This window comes from Schistocerca nitens, chromosome 5, assembly GCF_023898315.1.
Source record: "Schistocerca nitens isolate TAMUIC-IGC-003100 chromosome 5, iqSchNite1.1, whole genome shotgun sequence".
NCBI classification, from domain to species: Eukaryota; Metazoa; Arthropoda; class Insecta; order Orthoptera; family Acrididae; genus Schistocerca; species Schistocerca nitens.
Genome location: NC_064618.1, coordinates 851,274,372 through 851,297,950, shown reverse-complemented (window position 1 = coordinate 851,297,950; position 23,579 = coordinate 851,274,372). Strand labels below are relative to the sequence as shown.

The 23,579-nt window shown below is 42.6% G+C and overlaps 1 protein-coding gene across 1 annotated transcript in view; it reads right to left on the bottom strand.

Annotated features, from left to right (window-relative positions):
- LOC126260759 (uncharacterized) overlaps positions 1 to 23,579 on the bottom strand; it is a 1,547,391-nt gene that overhangs the window by 1,401,693 nt on the left and 122,119 nt on the right. The window contains exon 3 of the mRNA XM_049958097.1: positions 15,361 to 15,541. Coding sequence (XP_049814054.1) covers positions 15,361 to 15,541 — 181 coding nt within the window. The remainder of the gene's footprint in view (positions 1 to 15,360; positions 15,542 to 23,579) is intronic.

Genomic DNA, 23,579 nt, shown 5'->3' with positions numbered 1-23,579 from the left:
GATTTAAAAAAAATTTAGCTTGTCTTCACCATAGGCCACTGTACAAATGTGTCCTCAACATACCTCCAAAACAACGTGGGTTTCAAGCTAGCAGATTCCAGCGCTTTCTCCTCGAAGTCCTCCAAAAAAAAAAAAAAGTTGGCCACCAAGGGCGACAAAGGACTATCCATGGCAACACCGTCAGTCTGTTCATAAAATTCGTTCTTGAATAAAAAATATGTCGGGTTCAAAACACGTTCATATAAAGATGAAATCTTTTTATCGAAAGGCTTTCCAATGAGAGACAATGATTCCGAAAGAGGAACCTTTGTGAGCAACGACACTACATCGAAACTGACTAACACATCAGAATTGTTCAGTTTGAGTGATGTCAGTTTGTCAGTGAAGTCCTCAAGGTTACGTATGCGATAGGCGCATTTTCCCGCCAGAGGTCTTAATAACGACGCTAAGTGTTTGGCACAATCATAGATTGGAGAGCCGATGTTACTCACTATCGGACGTAGAGGAACACCATTCTTGTGGATCTTTCGAAGTCCATAAAGCCTTGAAGGATCAGCACCAATTGGTTTCAGCCTTGTTGTTCCCAAGAGATAATCCTTGAATGGTATTTAATATTCCACGTAAAAGGTTGACCGACGTCGCCGTGCATAAACTACTGCGACCTGGTATACTGGCCAGCCCATATATGGTATTTAGGCAGTTTCCGTTTAATAAAATTTGGGCCTTCAGCCATAATACTAATGCAGATGCACTAAGAAAATGGTTAAAATTCGAATTGAAAACTTCGGATAGGAGTAAGTGTGAGACAAGTTAAAACTATGTGCCTCACCGGGACTCAGACCCAGGACACTGTTTTTAACAAACGCCGTGCGCCATTAACTGTGATATGCGAGAATGTCCCACAGGCACTCAAAGCGCAACTCTCCACCGTTGCCTCCCCTGACCTCCGAAACACGACAGGAGCTCCGCAACAATGGTGTGTCTACAGTTCTCTGGGATGTATTCGCCGTCACCTTAGTTCACAGATGGGACGTCCTTATCTCAGTCTATTAGATGAACCTAAATATCGAGGATTTTGCCTCCAGAAAAAATCGGTTGACTATCGGATCTGTTGATCTCAGACCACCTCGCTCTAGTACCATGGAAGGCATTCCTTGATATCTTAAAAGATGCCCTATCATCCTGTCCCTTCTCCTTGTCAGTGTTTTCCACATATTCCTTTCCTATCGGGTTCTGCGCAGAACCTCCTCATTCCTTACCTTATCAGTCCACTAATTTTTCTACATTCTTCTGTAGCACCACATCTCAAATACTTCGATTGTCTTCTGTTCCGGTCTTCCCACAGCCCATATTTCACTACCATACAGTGCTATCCTCCAAATGTACATTCTCAGAAATTTCTTCCACAAATTAAGGCCTATTTTTGATAGGAGTAGTTGTCTCTTGGCCAGAACACCCTATTCGCCATTGCTAGTCTGCTTTTGATGTTCTCCTTGCTCCGTTTGTCATAAGTTATTCTGCTGTATAGATAGTAGAATTCCTTAACTTCATCTACTTCGTGACCATCAATGCTGATGTTAAGTTTCTCGCTGTTCGCATTTCTGCTACTTCTCATTACTTTCGTCTTTCTTCGATTTACCCTCAGTCCATATTCTGTACTCATTAGACTGTTCAATCCATTCAGCAAATCCTGTAATTCTTCTTCACTTTCTCTAAGGATAGCAATATCATCACCGAATCGTATCACTGATATCTTTTTACCTTGAATTTTAACTCCACTCCCGAACCTTTCCTTCATTTCCATCATTGTCTCTTCGATGTACATATTGAGAAGCAGGGGCTAAAGAGTACATCCCTGTCTTACAACCATTTTAATCCGAGCATTTCGTTCTTGGTCGCCCACTTTTATTATTCCCGCTTAGGCCTTGTACATAGTGTATATTACCCGTCTCTCCGTATAGTCTCTCCGTACAGCTTACCCCTATTTTCCTCAGAACTTCGAACATCTTGCACCATTTTACATCGTCAAACGCTTTCTGCAGGTCGACAAATCCTTTGAACGTGTTTTTCTTTAATCTTGCTCTCATTATTAACCGCAACGTCAAAATTGCCTCTCTCGTGCCTTTACCTTTCCTCAAGCCAAACTGATTGTCATCTAACAGATCCTAAAAAAAAAAAAGGCTCCAAGCACAATGGGACTTAACATCTGAGGTCATCAGTCCCCTAGACCTAACTAACCTAAGGACATCACACACATCGATGCCCGAGGCAGGATTCGAACCAGCGACAGTAGCAGCAGCCCGGTTCCAGACTGAAGTGCCTAGAACCGTACCGCCACAGAGGCCGGCTCCATTATTCTGTATATTATTCTTGTTAGCAACTTGGATGGATGAACTGTTGAGCTGATTGTACGATAATTCTCGCACTTGCCAGGTCTTGCAGCCTTCGAAATTGTGTAGATGATATTTTTCCGAAAGTCTGATGGAATCTTATCTATCCCTTCTACCGTATTTGATCTTAAGTCCTCAAAAAGCTCTTTTAAGTTCTATTACTGGATCCCCTATCTCTTCTAAATCGCCTCCTGTCCCTTCTTCTATCACATCAGACAAATCTTCCCCCTCGAACAGGCGTCCAGAGTACGCTTTCCACCTATCCGTTCTCTCCTCTGCATTTAACAGTGGAATTCCCGTTGCACTCTTAATGTTACCACCCTCACTTTTTTTTTTTTAATTTCACCGAACGTCGTTTTCACTTACCTATATGCAGAGCCAGTTCTTCCGAAAGTCATTTCCTTTTAGATTTCTTCATTTTCTCATTCAGCCATTTCGTCTTATCTTCTCTGCACATACTATTTATTTCATTCCTCAGCGGCCTGTCTTTCTCTATTCCTGAATTTCCCTGGACATTTTTGTACTTCCTTCTTTCATCGATCAACTGAAGTATATCGTCTGTTAACCATGGTTTCTTCGTGTTTACCTTCTTTGTACCTATATTTTTCCTTCCAACTTTTGTTCAAATGGTTCAAATGGCTCTGAGCACTATGAGACTTAACTGCTGAGGTTATCAGTCCCCTAGAACTTAGAACTACTTAAACCTAACTAACCTAAGGACATCACACACATCCATGCCCGAGACAGGATTCGAACCTGCGACCGTAGCGGTCACTCAACTCCAGACTGTAGCGCCTAGAACCGCTCGGCCATTCCGGCCGGCCCAACTTTTGTGATTGCCCCTTTTAGAGATATCCATTCTTTTTTAACTGTACTGCCTGCTGAGCTATTCCGAATTGCTGTATCCACGGCCTTAGAGAACTTCAAGCGTCTCTCGTCTACCATTAGTACTTCCGTATCACACTTCTTTGCATATTAACTCTTACTGACTAATCCCATAAACTTTGGCCTACTATTCACCACTACTACACTATGATTTGAGTCTATATCGGCTCCTGGGTACGCCTTACAATCCGTTATCTGATTTCTGAATCTCTGTCTGACCATGATGTAATCTAACTGAAATCTTCCAAGTATACCTCCTCCTCATGTGACTCTTGAACAGAGTATTCGCTATTACGAGCTGAAATTTATTACAGAACTCAATTGGTCTTTTTTCTCTCTCATTCCTTGTCACAAGCTCATATTCTCCTTCAACATTTTCTTCTGCTCCTTCCCCTACAACTGAATTCCAATCCCCCATGACTATTAGATTTTCATCTCCCTTTATGTACTGTAATAGCCTTTCAATATCCTCATCCACTTTCTCTATCTCTTCATCTTCAGCTTGTGAGGTCAGCATGTATACCTGAACTATCATTGTCGGTGTTGGTTTGCTGTCGATTCTGATAAGAACAACCCTGCAACTGAACTGTTCACAGTAACACACTCTCTGCCCTACGTTGCTATTCATAAAGAATCCTACTCTCGTTATACCATTTTCTGCTGCTGTTGATATTACCCTATACTCATCTGACCAGAAATCCTTGTCCTCTTTCCACTTCGCTTCACTGACCCCTACTATAGATTGAGCCTTTGCATTTCCCTTTTCAGATATTTTAGTTTCCCTACCACGTTCAAGCTTCTGACATTCCACGCCCCCACTCGTAGAACGTTATCCTTTCGTTGATTATTCAATCTTTTTCTCGTGGTGGCCTCCGCCTTGGCAGTCCCCTCCCGGAGATCCGAATGGGGGATTATTCCGGAATCTTTTGCCAATGGAGAGATCATCAAGGACAAGATAGTGCCCTGAACCTTCGTCCGTTCCTCCGCCCTCTTTGATAAACTCGTTGGTAGAATGAGGGTGACTTCTTATGCCAAGAAGTCTTCGGGCGCCTGTGCTTACTATTAATCAAAATGCAAGCGGTCGCGGGTTTCGAACAAGGGACCGAGGAGGTTTTTATTACTAATCAAAGACGCTCCCCTTTTTAAATTTTATTTTCCTTTAAACAAGTTACCACTTTTTTTCCATAGACGTCTTCATCTTCAGGCGTTGATTTCTATCACCCATACTACCCCTAAAAACCTATCTAACCTAAAAACAAAAACAAAGCTAGTGCCAACGCCACTTCCACCCTAAAAGCTATCTAGGACAGCTGTTTGCCACAACTTCAGACTCCGCTGACGAACCAAAATTTAAAACGCATCTGATCGTGTTGTTAAAAACAGGAACGGATAAAGGAAAGGGTAAAAGAGTTTTATTCTATTTTATTTGTTTCATTTTTTGATGTTATACCCTTAAATCAAGGGTACCATCCACGTGTTATTAAGGACGCAATTTCTGTTGTTGGAAGCATAACTGTGTAAAACAATGTTAACACCTGACGGTAGCTCCTCCTGAACGACCGTTCATGTTTTGTAATATCACAACCTTTCGAATTTGAGCTCATAGCGAAACTTTGGCGCGGAGCTTTAACTGAAGTACTGCCAAGAGCACAGACATGTCGTGTAGTTGTTGACGATGGGAAAGATTAAGGGAGGCAGCGAGACCACGCTGCATAACATGGTCTACGGTCTGTTGGAAAATACCAGCCAGGCTGGCAAGAGTTAAGGTCTTCACTTGAAATATGAAGTACCATAAAGAACATACAGCACTTGTTTCTTGTTTCAGAGAGGAAACACTCGTATTCTGTCGCCAATAAACAGAGAAAAAATACACAGGCTTGGGAATACTGTTTACCACCGCTTTCTGTCACACTTATTGTGAAGAAGTTCACGCCGTAACCATCTATTCGCCATAATTTTTGACACGGTCTCTTACTGTTTTAGTTGCTGCTGCTGCTGTTGCTTTTAAGGTCTCTAGGCCCAATACTTGTCTCATGCAGCTCTCCATGCTACTCTATCATGTGTAAGTCACCTCATATCCGAGTAACTACTGCAGTTTACATCTATTTGAATCTGTTTACTCTATTGGTCTCTTGGCTTCCCTCAATAATTTTTCCCCCACGCTCCCCTCCAACGTTAAACAATGATTCCTTCTTGTCTCAGAATGTCTAGTATCAACCTACCTCTTCTTTTAGTTACTTTGCCGGCCGGACTGGCCGTGCGGTTCTAGGCGCTACAGCCTGGAACCGAGCGACCGCTACGGTCGCAGGTTCGAATCCTGCCTCGGGCATGGATGTGTGCGATGTCCTTAGGTTAGTTAGGTTTAATTAGTTCTAAGTTCTAGGCGACTGATGACCTCAGAGGTTAAGTCGCATAGTGCTCAGAGCCATTTGAACCATTTTTTTAGTTACTTTATGCAACTAATTTCTTTTTTCCCCAATTCTATCTAATCTGCAGCATTCTTATGCAGTACTACGTCGTAAAACCTTCTATTCTCTTCTTGTCTGAACTGCTTACCGCCCATCTTTCAGTTCTGTACAAGGGTACCTTTGGGACTTACCTTCAGAAAACACTTCTTAATACTTAAATTTACGTCCGATGTTAACGAATTTCTGTTCTTCAGAAACACTTTTTTTCCATCACCAGTCTACATTTTATATCCTCTCTATTTCGCTCATCATCAGTTATTTTACTGTCTAAATGTCAAAACTCGTCTATCACTTTTACTGTCTAATTTCCTAATTCCATCAGCATCGCTGTATTTAATACGTCTTATGCCATTACCCTTGCTCTGCTTTTGTTAATGTTAATCTTAGTTCTTCCTTTCAAGACACTGTTCATTCCACTCTACTTGCTTTCCAAGTCTTTTGTTGTGTCTAACAGGATTAGTGCGTACTAGGCAAACATTACAGTTTTTGTTTCTTCCCCCCGAACTTTAATTCCGTCTCCTAGTTTTCCTTTGTTTTCAAAAATTGCTCTGAGCACTATGGGACTCAACTGCTGAGGTCATAAGTCCCCTAGAACTTAGAACTACTTAAACCTAACTAACCTAAGGACATCACACACATCCATGCCCGAGGCAGGATTCGAACCTGCGACCGTAGCAGTCGCGCGGCTCCGGACTGAGCGCCTAGAACCGCTAGACCACCGCGGCCGGCCCTTTGTTTTCCTTTAGTGCTTGCTCAATGTACAGGTTGTATAAAATTGGAGACAAGTTATAGCCCTGTGTCACACCTTTTGCAACTACTGCTTTCTTTTCACAGCCGTCTCGTTTCTCTCCTAGTTGTGTGTAACTATTCGTTCCCTGTATTTTGCCTCCGCTGCTTTCACAATTCCAAAGGAGCCGCCAGGTTAGCTGAGAGCACTGGACTCGGGTAGGCGCGCTGGCCCCGGATAGGGTTAACGACGAAGGTCGGTGTGCCGGCCAGCCTGAATGTGGTTTTTAGGCGGTTTTCCACATCCCAGTAGGTGAATACCGAGCTGGTCCCCACGTCCCGCCTCAGTTAGACGAGTCGCAGACATCTGGACACGTCCACATTGTTTCATGGATTACACTAGTGACGACAATTGGGGTACAGTAATTCCATCCCGGGGGGTACAGGGTGGCAGCAGGGAGGGCATCCAGCCACCCCTTAAACTAACCTTTCCAAATCCAATTAAACATGCCGACCCTGCGCAACTGCAGGAATAAGGCACAAGCAAAAGTCTTTCAGAATTCCAAAGAGTGAATTCCAGTCAACACAGTCAAAAGCTTTCTCTAGGTCTACAAATGCTATAAAAGTAGGTTTACCTTCCTTTAACCTATCTTCTAAGATAATTCGTAAGGTTCGAAATGGTTCAAATGGCTCTGAGCACTATGGGACTCAACATCTGAGGTCATCAGTCCCCTAGAACTTAGAACTACTTAAACCCAACTAACCTAAGGACATCACACACATCCATGCCTGATTTCTTTCTTCTTTACGTCTGAGGGTATCTCCTCTGTCTAACACCTCTTGCACAGAAGGTAGAATAGTTTTGTCATGGATGGGTCTCTCAAAGACGTCGGTAGTTCTTTAGGTGCGTTTGCACCCTTTCGCTTTGCGGCTAGTCGCCCTGCGGCTGTTGCTTGCCCTACACGGAAGAAGAAGCGGCCAGTGTGAACACAAGTGTGAATGGAATCACTCGCACGCACATGTTGAGGGAGCGGCATGCACCTGCACGCGTGACTCTGCTGTCGGTGGGCCAAGCACAATCGGACAACGATTAGCCGCAAGGCGATTTTAGGGAATCTCGTCTACTCCAGGGGACGTGTCAGGACTTAGATACTTACTGCTCTGTCAAACTCTTCTTCCAGTATCATACTTCTCACCTCATCTTCTTCTACCTCCTCTTCCCTTCCTATCATACGGCCTTCAAGTTCATTTTCCTTGTAGCTCCCAAATATATATTCGTTCCATTTTTCTTTGCTTGGTACAGGTTCCCCATCTGAGCTCTGGCTTTCTTGTCTTGAATGGCATGTTTATTTTTCCTATAGGCGGTATTTATCTTTACTCTTGCTATGCATGATTCCACAGACGCGCATTTCTCCGGTAGCGGTTGCAGTTTGGCCTTATAGCACTTTCTGTCAGTCTCCTTTTTTTAGACGTCGTTATTTTCTTTCGCCTGCTTCATTTGCAACATTTTTATGCTTTCTCTTTTCATTAGTTAAACTAAATACCTCCTGTGATATCCAGCGGTTTCAAAGAGGGCTTTTTTTACCTGTTTGGTCCTCTCCTGTCTTCACTATGTCTTCACTCGAAGCTGCGCTCTCGCCTTCTAACGTTTTCCTTTCCCCCGTTTCAGTCAATCATTGTCTTGTGCTCCTCTCAACAAAATTTCCTACCTTTTTGCAATGTCTTCAGTTCTGATCTACGCCTCATAGCAAATTAATTATTATCGGAGCCCACATCTGTCCCTGGAAACGTCTTACAGTTTGTAACCTGATTCTAAAATATTAGTTTTGTCACTATATAATGAGTCTGAAACCTTCCGGTGTTTCCAGACTGCTTGTACATATACAGCCTTCTTTCAAAATTCTTAAACCAAGTGTTAACGATGATTAAATTATCTCTACGCAAAATTATTCTGCAAGGCTGCATCACCTTTCATTCCTTTCCCCCAGACCACATTCTATTTTTCTTTCTCTTCCTTTTCCTACTATCGAATTCCAGTCCTCCATCACAATTAAATTTTCCTCTTTCTTAATTATCTCGTCGTACATTCTTTCAGTCTCTTTATCATCTATGGATCTAGTTGGCAATACTACTGTGGTAGGTATTCGCTTTGTGTGTATCTTTATTGCAATAGTGTGTTCACCAAGCCGTTCATAGCAGCTTACCTGCATTCCCATTTTCTTACTTATTATTAGACCTACTCTAGTATTACACCTATTTGATTCTTTATTTATAATCCTGTACTCATCTGACCAATATTCCTGTTCGTCCGTTACCAAACTTCACTAATTTCCACTATCTTTAATTTCAATCCATCCATTCACCTTTTGAAATTCTCTAACCTACCTAACCGGGTAAGGTATTCCACGCTCCGACCCGATAATGCCAAATTTGAGTTTCCTGATGACGACAACTACCTGAGTGTCTCCGTCTGAAGTTCCGAATTGGAGACTGTTTTATCTCCAGAATGTTTAATCCAATAGGATCCTATCATTATTTAAGCACACAGCAGAGCTGCATGCCCTCGGGAAGTTCCCCTTGTTTTCAGCTGCTCAGAGTGCCAGCACAGCAAGGCCATGTTGGCTGACGTTAAAAGGTCAGATGAGCCAGTCATGCAGACTGTTGCCCCTGCAACTACTGAAAAGGCTGCTGCCTCTCTTTAGGAACCTCATGACTGTCTGGGCTCTCAACAGGCACCATCCTGTTGCATCTACGCTACATCTGCATCACTGAGGCACGAAAGCCACACGATCCCGGCAAGGTCCGTGGTTCTAATTATGACGTAATAATCTGAGTGTTTAGTAGACTGACTGACACGCGAAAACCGGGAACCGTGTACGAGATGTCCACGATAGCGGAGCATTTACTGGTCACACAGTTACAGTATGACACCAAAAACTGTACAACTAACTACCGCCGATTACAGCCACTGAGAGTCCTGGTGCTGTTTGCAGCCAGTGAACACCTGCAGAGCTAGCCGCGCGTTATGGGGCGGACAGAAGTATGTGCTCTTTTTTCGCGGCCTCTAAATTAGACGATGACTCGTCTTGGCACCGCAGAGCCACTGGCTCGCCGACGATGTGCGATTGTGTGCCGTTTATCTCTGAGCGGATAGCCAAGTCTCCGGACTCCGACAATATGGCCGGGGAAAGATTCACCTGCGAACTGGTCTGAAGGGAAGGATGCATAAATTCTGCAAAAAGTTTAAGAAATGTTGCCAGACTAGGCACGGAAATGAATCGTGTAAGTGAATGTGCAAGAAAGAGGACCTGGTAGATCTTCTTAATTCATATTATCTGAAGCAAACTGTGTTCTTTCCAACGTGAGTGCAAGGGAACAGTAGCACAACCATAGACAACAGTTTTGTTTATTCTGCCTTACTAGAGGGGCATTCTGTTAGTAAAAAGGTGAATGGCCTTTCCGGACTATGATGCACAAATTTTAATGCTAAAAGGTTTCTGTGCTCAGCCATATGTTAAAATAACTATAAACTATTTGGAAAAGCTTATCCATTTGCAACAGTGACCTTTTTGAACCGCACTACAGAAGAAGAGTGGCAGGACGTTTATAACGCTTTCCTCGACACATTTCTCATGCTCTTTGAAAGTTGCTTTCCATTAGAACGTTCAAAACTGAGCAAAAAGTACGTGAGACTCAAACAAAACACCTAATTCTCAGGATAAAATTCGAACCATGTGGTAAGTCGTGGAAGAAGTGTCTGGTCACCGGCACCAGGTCGAGGATATAAAAAAATGTTTCAGATACTGATGAGTCGTATATATGTACAGTATTTAATATCACTTTCTGAATATCGCAGGTGAACTAAATAAAAGTCTAGTTACTACAGGGAGTCATACAACTCTCATAGAAAATCGCTTTCCGAGATTGTTACCTGAAGTAATCTTCCATGTTACTGACAAGGGGAAATTGTGTCAATAATTAAATCACTAAAGGCTAAGGACTCTCATGGATATGACGGGGTACCTAGCAAAATGCTACTGTTCTGCATATGTTAGCCCAGTATTTAGGCATATCTGTAACCTTTCCTTACGGAATGTTCAGTTTCCTGAGCGTTTAAAGTATTCAGTAGTGAAGTCACTTTATAAAAAAGGAGAAAGGGATAATGTAGACAATTTTTGATCTATATATATGCTATCGTTGTTCCCTGAAGTTACTGAAAAGGCTGCACATACAAGGATAATTGACAATTTCAATCCACATAGTTTGCTGTCAGATGTACCGTTTGGTTTCAGAAGTTGTTTAACTACTATGAGGCTCTGGATGGATTAAATAAAAAGTTACGAACCATAGGCGTCTTCTTTGGATTAATGAAGACGTTTGATTGAGTTGATCAGAAAATATTACTGCAGAAATCGGATCATTATGGAATAGGATGAGCAGCTCACAATTAGTTCACTTCTTACTTTAAGAATAGACAAGAGAAGGTCATTCTCCGCACGGCTCCAACGTGCAGTCCCAATGGAGCACAGTCAACAGTGGGGGGAGCCCCAGGGGTCCGTGCTGGGACCGTTGCTGTTTCTTATTTATATAAATGATTTGCCTTCTAGTGTTACAGATCATTCTGGAATATTTATGATTGTTGATGGCACCAGCTTGCTAATAAAGGATGTTGTGTGCAGTTTTAACACAGTATGAAGTAATGCAGTTCAACACCTAGGGTCATGGCACGCAGAAAATAAATTGATATTAAATCACAGTAAGACTCAGGTTTTACAGTTACAATACTACAAAAACTGATATTTTGATTCCATAGAATGGGAAGATAATTAGTGAGACTTAGCAGTTGAAATTCCTGGGCGTTCAAATAGACAGTAAGCTGTCGAAGAAAGCCCACGTTCAGGATCTTGTTCAAAAACTAAATGCTTTATTTAACAAGAGAACTCTATTTGAAATTAAAATAGTTCAACGCTAAAAGTAGTCTACTTTTCTCACTTCGATTCGCCTATATGTATGGTATTATTTTTTGAGGTAATTCTTCTGATTCAAGAAAGGTATTTTTGACGCAGAAACAGGCGGTTCGAGCACTACTTGCTATAAGTTCGCGAAACTCTTGTCGACCCCTGTTCAGTAGTGAGGGAATTCTGGCACTGACTTCTGAATAAATATTTTCTTTAATGTCGTTTGCTGTTAACAGTATCTGCTTATTCCCAAGACTTAGCACGCAGTTAATACCAGACAAAAATCGAATCTGCGTTTGGAAAGCACCTCCTTCACTTTTGTGCAGCAAGGTGTGCAATATTCTGCTGCACTCATTTTCAATTAGCTGTCACAAGAACTCAAAAATCTTAGCAGCAATCCACGCACTTTCAAGCATAAACTGAAGAGTTTCCTCATAGCTCACTCCAGCTATTCAGTCGAGGAACACCAGGAAAAATTAAAAAAATTAAGCTAATTCCTGTGTTACGTTGCTGATTATGTTTACTTAAGCGTATGGCTTGTCGTCTGCATAGAATTCATATACGTTTCATTTAATCTATTATTACTTCTCTGTTACAATTTCATGTACTAACTCCTTACATGACCATGGAGACTTGCTCCTCAACTTGGTCTTACAGAACATAACATATGAAATTTAACAAAAATAAAAATAAATAAGCAATGTTGTCCACAACATGAAGATAGATCCGAACAGCACTCTGATTAAGCCGGCACGGTTCTATTGAAGAAGGTACGTCTTTTACCTTACTTAGATTTTACAAATGTCTGGCCCAGCCATTTACAGAGAAACCTAAACTTCAATGAACAATTTCAATCAGGTACAACTCTTTTCTTGATATCTACAATAAACATCACAAATTAACGTTACCCTTACAAAAGGAAAAATTTTGAATTTAGGAAACTTAAAACAGAAATGACTCTTGGGAACTTGTCTGCTTGGTACTATTCCCCATCATAAAGTATCGGCATAGCCTTCATTTCAGAAGGAGAGTCGACCTACGTTTTCCAGCGAGTTACTATGAGTCAAATGAATGCGTGCGTAATCGGACAATAATAGCAAAGAATTGAAATATCCATGCACTGTCAAATTATGTGAAACAATCTTCGCTGCATGTTTCTAACAATGGAAAAACACCACATATATTTGACATCAGGGCAACAGTATGCACAGAATTTATGAAGAAAGACGTGCGTCGATGCTGTTGGTATGTAGCGGCTTCAGAAAGTAAGTGATACATGTCGATCCACGCAAAAAGTGCTGCGCAACAACAGTGGCGCTTTGTCAGGAGAGCGTACATGTTTCAGGTATTCCGCAGACAGAGAGCTGTTTCGACATGGATAACAAATGCGTCATAGTGTGCGAATGAAATGGCATCACACCTGGGTGCGCACCACCAAGTCGAAGTATGTTGGACAGTACAATTCCTGTGGGCAAAAAGTTAAACTGCCGACGGATTCACGCTGAAATTCCGCCGTTTATGGACCAAATGCAATGTCGCTTCCAGCCGTAATAAAATCGTGCCAACAGTTTTACCAAGGCCGCACAGAAGTGGCTGATCCTGATTGGGAAGTGCAGAACTTATATGTACCAGTACCATCTTTAGGGCAAGCTGATAGATCACCTGGAGGGGGGAGTGAGGGGACAAGAGATTCTCCTACAGTTCTCCAACAATGACGCCAACATAGAGGTTCTCGTATGGCTCAGTGGCCGAGGGGCAGATTTCTATCGTCGAGGAACTAAATGAGTGGTAGAAGGTTCCGACCGTTCTTTGTACAGAATGGCATAACACTGTGTGACTTAACGTTCTGAATATCCCCCCCCCCCCACGGGCAGTACAATGAAGCAAGGTTAAATATTTGAAAACTACATTTATAGTTGCTCTGATTCACAACACGGATTTAGAAAACATCGTTCTTGTGAGATGAGTGCTATTGACAAGGGATTTCAAGTTGATTCTGTACTTCTTCATTTCCAAAAGGCTTTTGACACTGTACTGCACAAGGGGCTTGTACTGAAATTGCGTGCTTATCGAATATCGTCTCACTTATGTTACTGGATTCGTGATTTCCTGTCAGAGAGGTGACAGTTGGCAGTAACTGACGGAAATTCGCCGAGTAAAACACAAGTCATTTCTGGCGTTCCCCAAGGTAGTGTTATAGGCCCTTTAGTGTTCTTTATCTATATACACGATTTAGGAAACATTCTGAGCAGACGTATTAGATTGTTTACAGATGTCGCTGTCGTTTACCGACTAGTAAAGTCATGAGAACATCACAAGAAATTGCAAAAAGATTTTGAAAAGGTATTTGAATGGTACGGAAATTGGCAATGGACCCTAAATAACGAAAAGTGTGAGGTCATCCACATGAGTTCTAAAAGGAATCCGTTAAACTTCGGTTGTACGATAAATCAGTGAAATCTAAAGGCCGTAAATTCAACTAAATACCTAGGAATTACAATTACGAACAACTAAAATTGGAAAGAACACGTAGAAAATGTTGCGGGAAGGCAAACCAAAGAGTGTCTTTTATTGGCAGCACACTTAGAAAATGTAACAGGTCCTGTTTTAGAATACTGCAGACTGTGTGGGATCCTTGACAGATAGTACTGACTGCGTACATGGACAAAGTTCAAAGAAGGGCACCACGTTTTGTATTATCGCGAAACAATGAGGAGAGTTTGTTGCTGAGCGCGTTCGGTTAGTGCTGCTGCAATGGCAGGTTAACAAGATTTAAGTGAGTTTGAACGTGGTGTTACAGTCGGCGCACGAGCGATGAGACACGGCATCTTCGAGATAGCGAAGAAGTGGGGAGTTTCCCGTGCGACCATTTCACGAGTGTACCGTGAACATCAGGAATGCAGTAAAACATCGAATCTCGCGGCCGGAAAAAGATCCTGCAACAACGGAACCAACAACGACTGAAGAGAATCGTTCAACGTGACAGAAATGCAACCATTCCGAATATTGCTGCAGATTTCAGTGTTGGGCCATCAACAAGTGTCAGCGTGCGAACCATTAAACGAAACATCATCGATATTGGCTTTCGGAGCCGAAGGCCACTCGTGTACCCTTGATGACTGCACAAGACAAAGCGTCACGCCTCGCATGGACCTATCAATGCCGACATTGGACTGTTGATGTGTTTCCTGGTCTGAGGAGTCTCGTTTCAAATTGTATCGAGCGGATGGACGTGCGCGGATATGAAGACAACCTCGTAGATCTATGAACCCTGCATGTCAGCAGAGGACAGTTCAAGCTGGTGCAGGCTCTCTAAAGGTTTGGGGCGTGTTCAGTTGGAGTGATATGGGATCCCTGTTACGTCTAGATACGACTCAGACAGGTGACACGTACGTAAGCATCCTGTCTGATCACCTGCATCCATTCTCGTCCACTGCGCATTCAGACGGACTTGGGCAATTCCAGTAGGACAACGCGACACCGCACATGTCCAGAATTGCTACAGAGTGGCTCCAACAACGCTCTTCGCAGTTTAAACACTTCCGCTGGCCGCCGAACTCCCCAGACATGAACATTATTGAGCATCTGAGATGGCTAGCAACGTGCTGTTCAGGAGAGATCGCCTCATACTCTTACGGATTTATGGACAGCCCAGCAGGATTCATGGTGTCAGTTCCCTCAAGCGTTACTTCAGACATTAGTCGAGTCCACCCCACATCGTGTTGCGGCACCTCTGCGTGCTGGCGGGGGCCCCACGCGATGTATAAAAACTACTAAAATCCGACTGACACGTGGTCCCCTTGTAAGTCATTTATAATATAGTGAACAGTAATGGTCCTGTAAGACTCCCCCTTGACCCAGTAGCAGTTAGCGAGCCAGACTGGGACGGCTGGCAGTGTAGTGTACTATAGTGGCTGCGGCACGCTTACTCACCGAGCACGTTGAGCGTGCAGGAGCAGCAGGAGCGGCCGACGGCGTTCTCCGCGAGGCACGTCCAGCGGCCCGAGTCCTGCACGGTGACGGGCGCCACGTCCACGCAGAAGAAGCCGCCCTCGCGCACCAGCTGGAAGCGGTCGTCCTGCGGCAGCGGCCGGTCCTCGTGCAGCCACGTCACCTGCGCGCACACACCACTGCCGCTACACCACTCTGCCTCCTGCACGACTACATTATCCGTACACTCAAAACAGAAGGTAGGGTGAAATGTGCTGTCATAGCCAAGACTGGCGCACGGCAAAGCCCACTGTAGTCGCACAAGTGTATATGGCTGCAGCCTGCCAAAGTGATGAAGAGATATTAAGTGTGACAACATAAAAGAAATTATGACAAAAACTAAAAAAGGTATAAAATATTTTTCTGGAAAGGGAAATAACTCATATAACAGTAATTGTTACGAAGTCCCTTCTGAAACTATTTGTGTAGAATGTAGCGGAAAGTACAAGTGAAGCTACAGGGTGTTTCAAAAATGACCGGTATATTTGAAACGGCAATAAAAACTAAACGAGCAGCGATAGAAATACACCGTTTGTTGCAATATGCTTGGGACACCAGTACATTTTCAGGCAGACAAACTTTCGAAATCACAGTAGTTACAATTGTCAACAACAGATGGCGCTGCGGTCTGGGAAACTCTATAGTACGATATTTTCCACATATCCACCATGCGTAGCAATAATATGGCGTAGTCTCTGAATGAAATTACCCGAAACCTTTGACAACGTGTCTGGCGGAATGGCTTCACATGCAGATGAGATGTACTGCTTCAGCTGTTCAATTGTTTCTGGATTCTGGCGGTACACCTGGTCTTTCAAGTGTCCCCACAGAAAGAAGTCACAGGGGTTCATGTCTGGCGAATAGGGAGGCCAATCCACGCCGCCTCCTGTATGTTTGGGATAACCCAAAGCAATCACACGATCATCGAAATATTCATTCGGGAAATTAAAGACGTCGGCCGTGCGATGTGGCCGGGCACCATCTTGCATAAACCACGAGGTGTTCGCAGTGTCGTCTAAGGCAGTTTGTACCGCCACAAATTCACGAAGAATGTCCAGATAGCGTGATGCAGTAATCGTTTCGGATCTGAAAAATGGGCCAATGATTCCTTTGGAAGAAATGGCGGCCCAGACCAGTACTTTTTGAGGATGCAGGGACGATGGGACTGCAACATGGGGCTTTTCGGTTCCCCATATGCGCCAGTTCTGTTTATTGACGAAGCCGTCCAGGTCAAAATAAGCTTCGTCAGTAAACCAAATGCTGCCCACATGCATATCGCCGTCATCAATCCTGTGCACTATATCGTTAGCGAATGTCTCTCGTGCAGCAATGGTAGCGGCGCTGAGGGGTTGCCGCGTTTGAATTTTGTACGGATAGAGGTGTAAACTCTGGCGCATGAGACGATACGTGGACGTTGGCGTCATTTGGACCGCAGCTGCAACACGGCGAACGGAAACCCGAGGCCGCTGTTGGATCACCTGCTGCACTAGCTGCGCGTTGCCCTCTGTGGTTGCCGTACGCGGTCGCCCTACCTTTCCAGCACGTTCATCCGTCACGTTCCCAGTCCGTTGAAATTTTTCAAACAGATCCTTTATTGTATCGCTTTTCGGTCCTTTGGTTACATTAAACCTCCGTTGAAAACTTCGTCTTGTTGCAACAACACTGTGTTCTAGGCGGTGGAAATCCAACACCAGAAAAATCCTCTGTTCTAAGGAATAAACCATGTTGTCCACAGCACACTTGCACGTTGTGTACAGCACACGCTTACAGCAGAATGACGACGTACAGAATGGCGCACCCACAGACTGCGTTGTCTTCTATATCTTTCACATCACTTGCAGCGCCATCTGTTGTTGAAAATTGTAACTACTGTAATTTCGAAAGTTTGTCCGCCTGAAAATGTACTGTTGTCCCAAGCATATTGCAACAAACGGTGTATTTCTATCGCTGCTCGTTTAGTTTTTATTGCCGTTTCAAATATACCGGTCATTTTTGAAACACCCTGTATAAAGAGAACAGAAATTTTGAAATGTAGCGTTATGGAAGAATGTTGAGAATTAGATAGGTAGCTCAGCTCAGTAATGAAGGTCGAGATCTTCATTTCCATACATACTCCGCAAGCCATCGTACGGTGCGTGGTGGAGGGTACCTGTACGACTGCTAGTCATCCCCCCCCCCCCCCGTTCCGAATAGAGCGAGGGAAAGCGACTCCGTATGAAACCTATTTTCTCGTATCTTCGTCATCCTTACTCCCGGTGCATGTTGGCGGCAGTAGAATCGTTCGGGAGTCAGCTTAAGATGGCAGTTCTCTAAATTTTCTCAATAGTGTTTCTGAAAAGGAAAGTCGCCATTCCTCCAGGGATTCTCCTTTGCTCCTTTGAGTTCCCGAAGCATCTCTGTAATGCTTGTTGTTCGAACCTACCGGTAGCGAAAAATGTTTCAAATGGCTCTGAGCACTATGGGACTTAACATCTGAGGTCATCAGTCCCCTAGAACTTAGAACTACTTAAACCGAACTAAGGACATCACACCCATCCATGCCCGAGGCTGGATCCGAACCTGCGACCGTAGCAGACGCGCGGTTCCGGACTGAAGCGCCTAGAACCGCTCGGTCACCACGGCCGGCTACCGGTAACAAATCTAGCTGCCCGCCACTCAATTGTTTCGATGTCTTCCTTCAATCCTACTTGGTACGGATCCCAAACACTCGAGCAGTACTCAAGAATAGGTCGCAGCAGAGTCCTATATGCGGTCTCCTTTACAGGTAAACCACTCTTTCCTAAAACTTTCCCAATACTCCGAAGTCGAGCACTTGCCTTCCCTATCACAGTTTTCACATGCTGATTCCACCTCATATCGCTGTGCAGCGTTACGCCCAGGTGCTTAAACGACTTGACTGTGTCAACCAGGATACAAGTAATACTGTCCCCGAACATTACAGGTTTACTCTTCCCACTCATCCGCATTAACTTACATTTTTCCACATCGAGCTAGCTGCCATTCATACACCAACTGCAAATTTTGCCCAAGTCATCTTGTATCCTCCTACAGTCACTCAACTCCGACACCTTACCGTACACCACGGCATCATCAGCAAACAACCGCAGATTGCTGTCCATCCGGTCCGGCAAGTCATTTCTGTATAGAGAGAACAACAGCGCTCCTGTCACACTTCGCTGTGGCACGCCTGACGGTATCCTTGTCTCTGATTAACACTCGCCGTCGACGACAACATACTGGCCTCTATTATTCAGATGGATTCCGCTATACAAATGTACCGAAATCGCATTTGGGAGAAAAAAGTTTATGGAAAAACTTGGCTAAAAGAAGCCTTCAGTTAATTTGACAGATCCTGAGGTATCGAGGAATATACAATTCGATAATGGTGGCATGTTTATGCGACGGAAATGTACGGTACTGCAGTAAGCAGCTTCATGTGGATGTAAACTGCAGTATTCGTACAGAGAAGAAGAGACTTGATATGTATGCACTAGAGTAGATATATTTATCAAACCAATTTTTCGGGTGAAGAACATAACAAAAACATTGATTCTAAGGAAAGGAGTAATCACGCGGTGAAACACGGATAAGTTAAAATTTCAGTGGATGCGACAAATTTGATAATGTTATTGTACTGATAATATTTAGTTTAGGACCATCTGCATGCAACTAAGTAATGGTAATATTTTTGTTATCAGACGTGTTTCGCCACTGTTTATTGCGTCATAGTGGTCTGAAAGCATAAATATTTTCGTTTGTATGCAGCACTTTCACTTTACATATTCAGATGTTGTATACGTAAGTTAGAAACCATTCTGACCTATGCACCTCTTGCTCAGTATCCAGAGTGTTAGGGACATAAGTGGAGATATTTTTATTGGTGACCGAGAACAGTGTGCTGAACAACATCAAATCAGTATTTACGTCATTTGCACATTAATAATTATAGCTATTACATGCCGCATATTTCTGGGTTGGTTAAAGTGCGCGTCATATATCTTGGCGGCCGAGTTTAGGTTCGTTCTGCGCATCTGACGTCACAAAACACAGTCAGCCAATGAACAGAGAACGACGTTGCCAGATCTCGACTGCAGTGCAGAGCACGGACGAGTGTCTTCAGTTTTAGAAACGTTCAGTCATAAATAAAGTAACAGAACAAAAGCAATGTCTTGATAGCAGACTTTCTTTTATAGAAAGTTTGGAAAAAGCATTCTTTATACCAATTGCTTCATATTCTATTAATTAATTAAACTAAACAAGCAATAAGACTCCCTAATTCACGCGATAGCAAGGAAAGGTGTTTGTTTCAATCTCACAAACTGCTTTTTCGCAATAAAGAACAGCGGTAATTGTTTATTTCCTATTGTACTTCGACGAAGCGTGAGTAATTCATAGTCATACCAACAGTGTTTATAAGTAGTTGCGTGAGGTGTTAAAATTCTTATGGAGTTACATTGTTTGATGAGCTGAGGTAGCGTAATGGATAAGATGTTGGACTGCCAAGTGAAAGGTTATGAGTTCAAAACCTTGTGTGATGCTTAATATTTTCTTTATTTAAAAACAATATTGGAGTGCCTTACATCACGAATTTTATTCGTTTGAATGAAATTTCTAGTGCTTTGCCTCTTCATTAACTTTTTCGCTGCTGCAGACACGTGCTCCCCGCATTCCGCGCTGTGCGCGATTTTGTCATCACTGCACTTCTCGCCTGTGCAGACACATGGTGTTCCCACTGCTTTGACACACTTATCATTCGATTTCACAAAAACTATTTGGCCAAAAAATTTGATTTTTACACGTCTTCTTGACTGATACCTTCCCCCCATAAATGACTTAATTTTGTTTTGACGCGCAGCATTAAATGTAGTAAACCATTGCACGAAATTTTGAAGAGTTTGCAGAGGTAAAAGTCCATAGCGTATACTTTCCGTATGGTCGATTTTAGTTGCCACAATGTTGAGAATGAAATGTGGACAACATACCTAAATTTCATATAATATTTACTGTATAACAATATCTCATTTAATTTAAGTACCACATAGGTGTCGTATGTAATATTGAAAAATATTCCGTCTTTCGCGACTGTAATAAAAGTTTTATTTACACAGGGCGCGTTTGGCTTTATTTTAAAGCACTTCCATCGGTGAAAGGTATGGCACATACACAATGGTATTCATGTTCTATTTCTTGTTTTTGTTCCACAGTCGCAGTTTTACCAATGGTATTGAAATATATCCCTCTTCTGCAACTGTAATAAGCGACTTATTTAGACCAGATGCGTTTCTCTCTTTTGAAGCATCATAAGAGGACTGTATTTTGTGTCCTCCATTGCCAAGTCACCTTTCGTAGTTTTGTGCTGCGGTAGCACAATATTCAACGTTTGTGTTGGCTCATCAGTGTTTTAGCAAATAAATGCTGTTTGTGTGTGCCACACACAAAATTATATTTGACATAGCTCTGAGCACTTCACTGACAGACGGTATATTCAAGTCCTAATGTTTTTGTAAGTCCACAGTTTTGTTTAATGTATTTTGTCTACTTCCTTTTGATTGATTGAAGTGCTTTAAAATAAAGCCAAACGTGCCCAGTGTAAGTAAAACTTTTGTTACAGTCGCGAAAGGTGGAATATTTCTCAATATTACATACGACACTTATATGGTACTTAAATTAAATTAAATATATAGGTATCTTGTCCACATTTCATTCTCAACATTGTGGCAACTAAAATCGACCATCCGGAAAGTATACTCTATGGACTTTACCTCTGCAAACTCTTCAAAATTTCGTGCAATGGTTTACTATATTTAATGCTGCATAATAACTGCGTTGAACATCGAAATAAAATTAAGTCATTTATGGGGGGAAGGTATCAGTCAAGAAGATAGGTAAAAATCTAATTTTTGAGCCAAATAGTTTTTGTGGAATCGAATGATAAAGAGTGTCAAAGCAGTCGGAACACAATGTGTCTGCACAGGCGAGCAGTGCAGTGACAAAATCGCCCACAGCGCGGAATGCAGGGAGCACGTCTTTGTAGCAGCGAAAGGGTTAATGCGGTCGTGGTGGTTTTACTTCATGAACTGCGCGCTCCCCCCTAAACGTAAGCTTGCGAACTATGCTATACTATGGCGCTGCTTCTCTTGGCGCGTGCGTCGTGTGCAACTGGCAACGCAGCAATCTCCCGCGTCTAGGCGAGCATGCGCGAGCCGCCAAGATAAAAGAATTGAACTATAGTACCTCCAAGTACATGCGGCACGAGCAAGCCATTAATGCTTATTTTCACCTGCGCGGCAGGTCAGGTTTTGAATTGTTAACGCATTGACGGAAAATGGCCAGTCTATACTAAAAGGTGTTGTCCACTTATAGTGTAGTTGCAACTGTGCAGAAAACATCAGGTAATAAATTAGGTGAAGAGCATGCGGGAAGAGAGACGCTGAGAAAGAAACAACTAACGCACTGAAGTGGCTACATATTAAGGTACCAAAAATCACGCTGTCTGCACTTGTAGTCCTAACAACCTGTATGTTTCATTATTTACTCTGTGTGTCGATGTTACTCTACAAGTGCTCTTGCTGTATGGTTGGTGAAGCTGTAGTTCTGCCAGTAGCACTAAATACAATTTTCAGAACAGAACATAAACTGCACACGCACTATTCCACCATGTTAACCCATTTAGTGTTACGTAGTGTCGTCAACTGTTCAATGTATATTGCGATGTCGATGGTCAAAGATCATATTTGGCTCTTTGGCCAGATTTAGTTGTAATTTGTTGTTTATAAGCGTTTGGTCATTTATCAGTTTCTAGCACTCTGACATGGATGTCTGAATCTGATAGTCCTCTTATATTGGGATGAGATATTTATTCCGATTATTTATTCTGATACTTTTCGTGTCTTGCTCCATATTTGTGGGCCGATGGCCATATTGTTTTAAGTCAATTTCAAAACATGGACTGATTAGTGTCATACTTAACACATCTGGTATTTTCTTTTCGTCTTGTGCTAAGATTCCTGTTTGTAATTTCATTATACACTCCGTAGTAAGTCTAGAATTTTATTTCGTATATCGCTGATCCTTGAAACTCGCGTCTATTGGGTGCTGATCAGTTAGAACAATGTCAAGACACAGTAAGTAATACGACATATACTGATCAAGAAGATGCCTCAGTAAGAACTGTTTGTAACTTTGCAGCACAATATATAAGCAGAATATTCTGCTTGCTAATGAAAGTATCTTCTTTCTGTATTTCAGACTATCGATGATGCATTAAGATACTGAGGTGGAACGCATCCCACAAAAGAAATACTGCTTTCATTTCATTGCATAGAAACGATAATCACCAAAAAGTCATTAATATAATATTAATGGCAACTGAGGATTAAGAGATCAACATTTAAGATGATGATGGTGATGCTGATGCTTTAGAATTGATGTGGGGTGACTTTGATTTTGCTGTTGTTATGTTGTTACAAATTAAGCGCGAACGAAATAAAAGTGTCAATAAGATATGTTGAATACTGTTGTTCGTATCTGTTTGGGTGTTGATCTCTGCAGCGATTGTTATAATCATTACTTTTTTCTGCAGTATTTTACTTCCTACAGTGAATTAAATTGGCATGGTGTGGAGAGCATTTACGCTGAAACTAAAGTGGTAACTCCACTACAGTCTTCGATACGACATTAGCTGTCAGAATTCTAACGTTTCCACGAAGACGCTAACCTTACAACACTTGGGGCATCGCTGCTGGAACGTGAAAGCTATCATCAAGCTGTAACATTTGCTACACTAGCAGGACATGGAGTTCTGCGAACATAAATTAGCTTAAATTCACTTTCACACTGTATATGTTTGCACGTATGAGTATCTTTTTATTTGCTTTATCTTTCTTGCCCCCTAATTTAAGCAAGCTGTCCGTACCAACAGCGGCAGCCGTCGACAACAGCAATGAGCACCTCTGACGTAGTCATCGTCAAAAATACGACAGATGCTTTCGAAAGCGATGAAGAATGATTTCACCTTAGCCTTATTATTCGGTTTTGTTAGGAATATTTTTCATTAATCACAAACGAAGTACACAAAAAGTTCCATATTTGTTCCTTGCTGATCACTGGCTTTCGGGCCAAAGGGGCAAAGCGTTTCCGAAACGGCTAAGTCTGTTCACGTA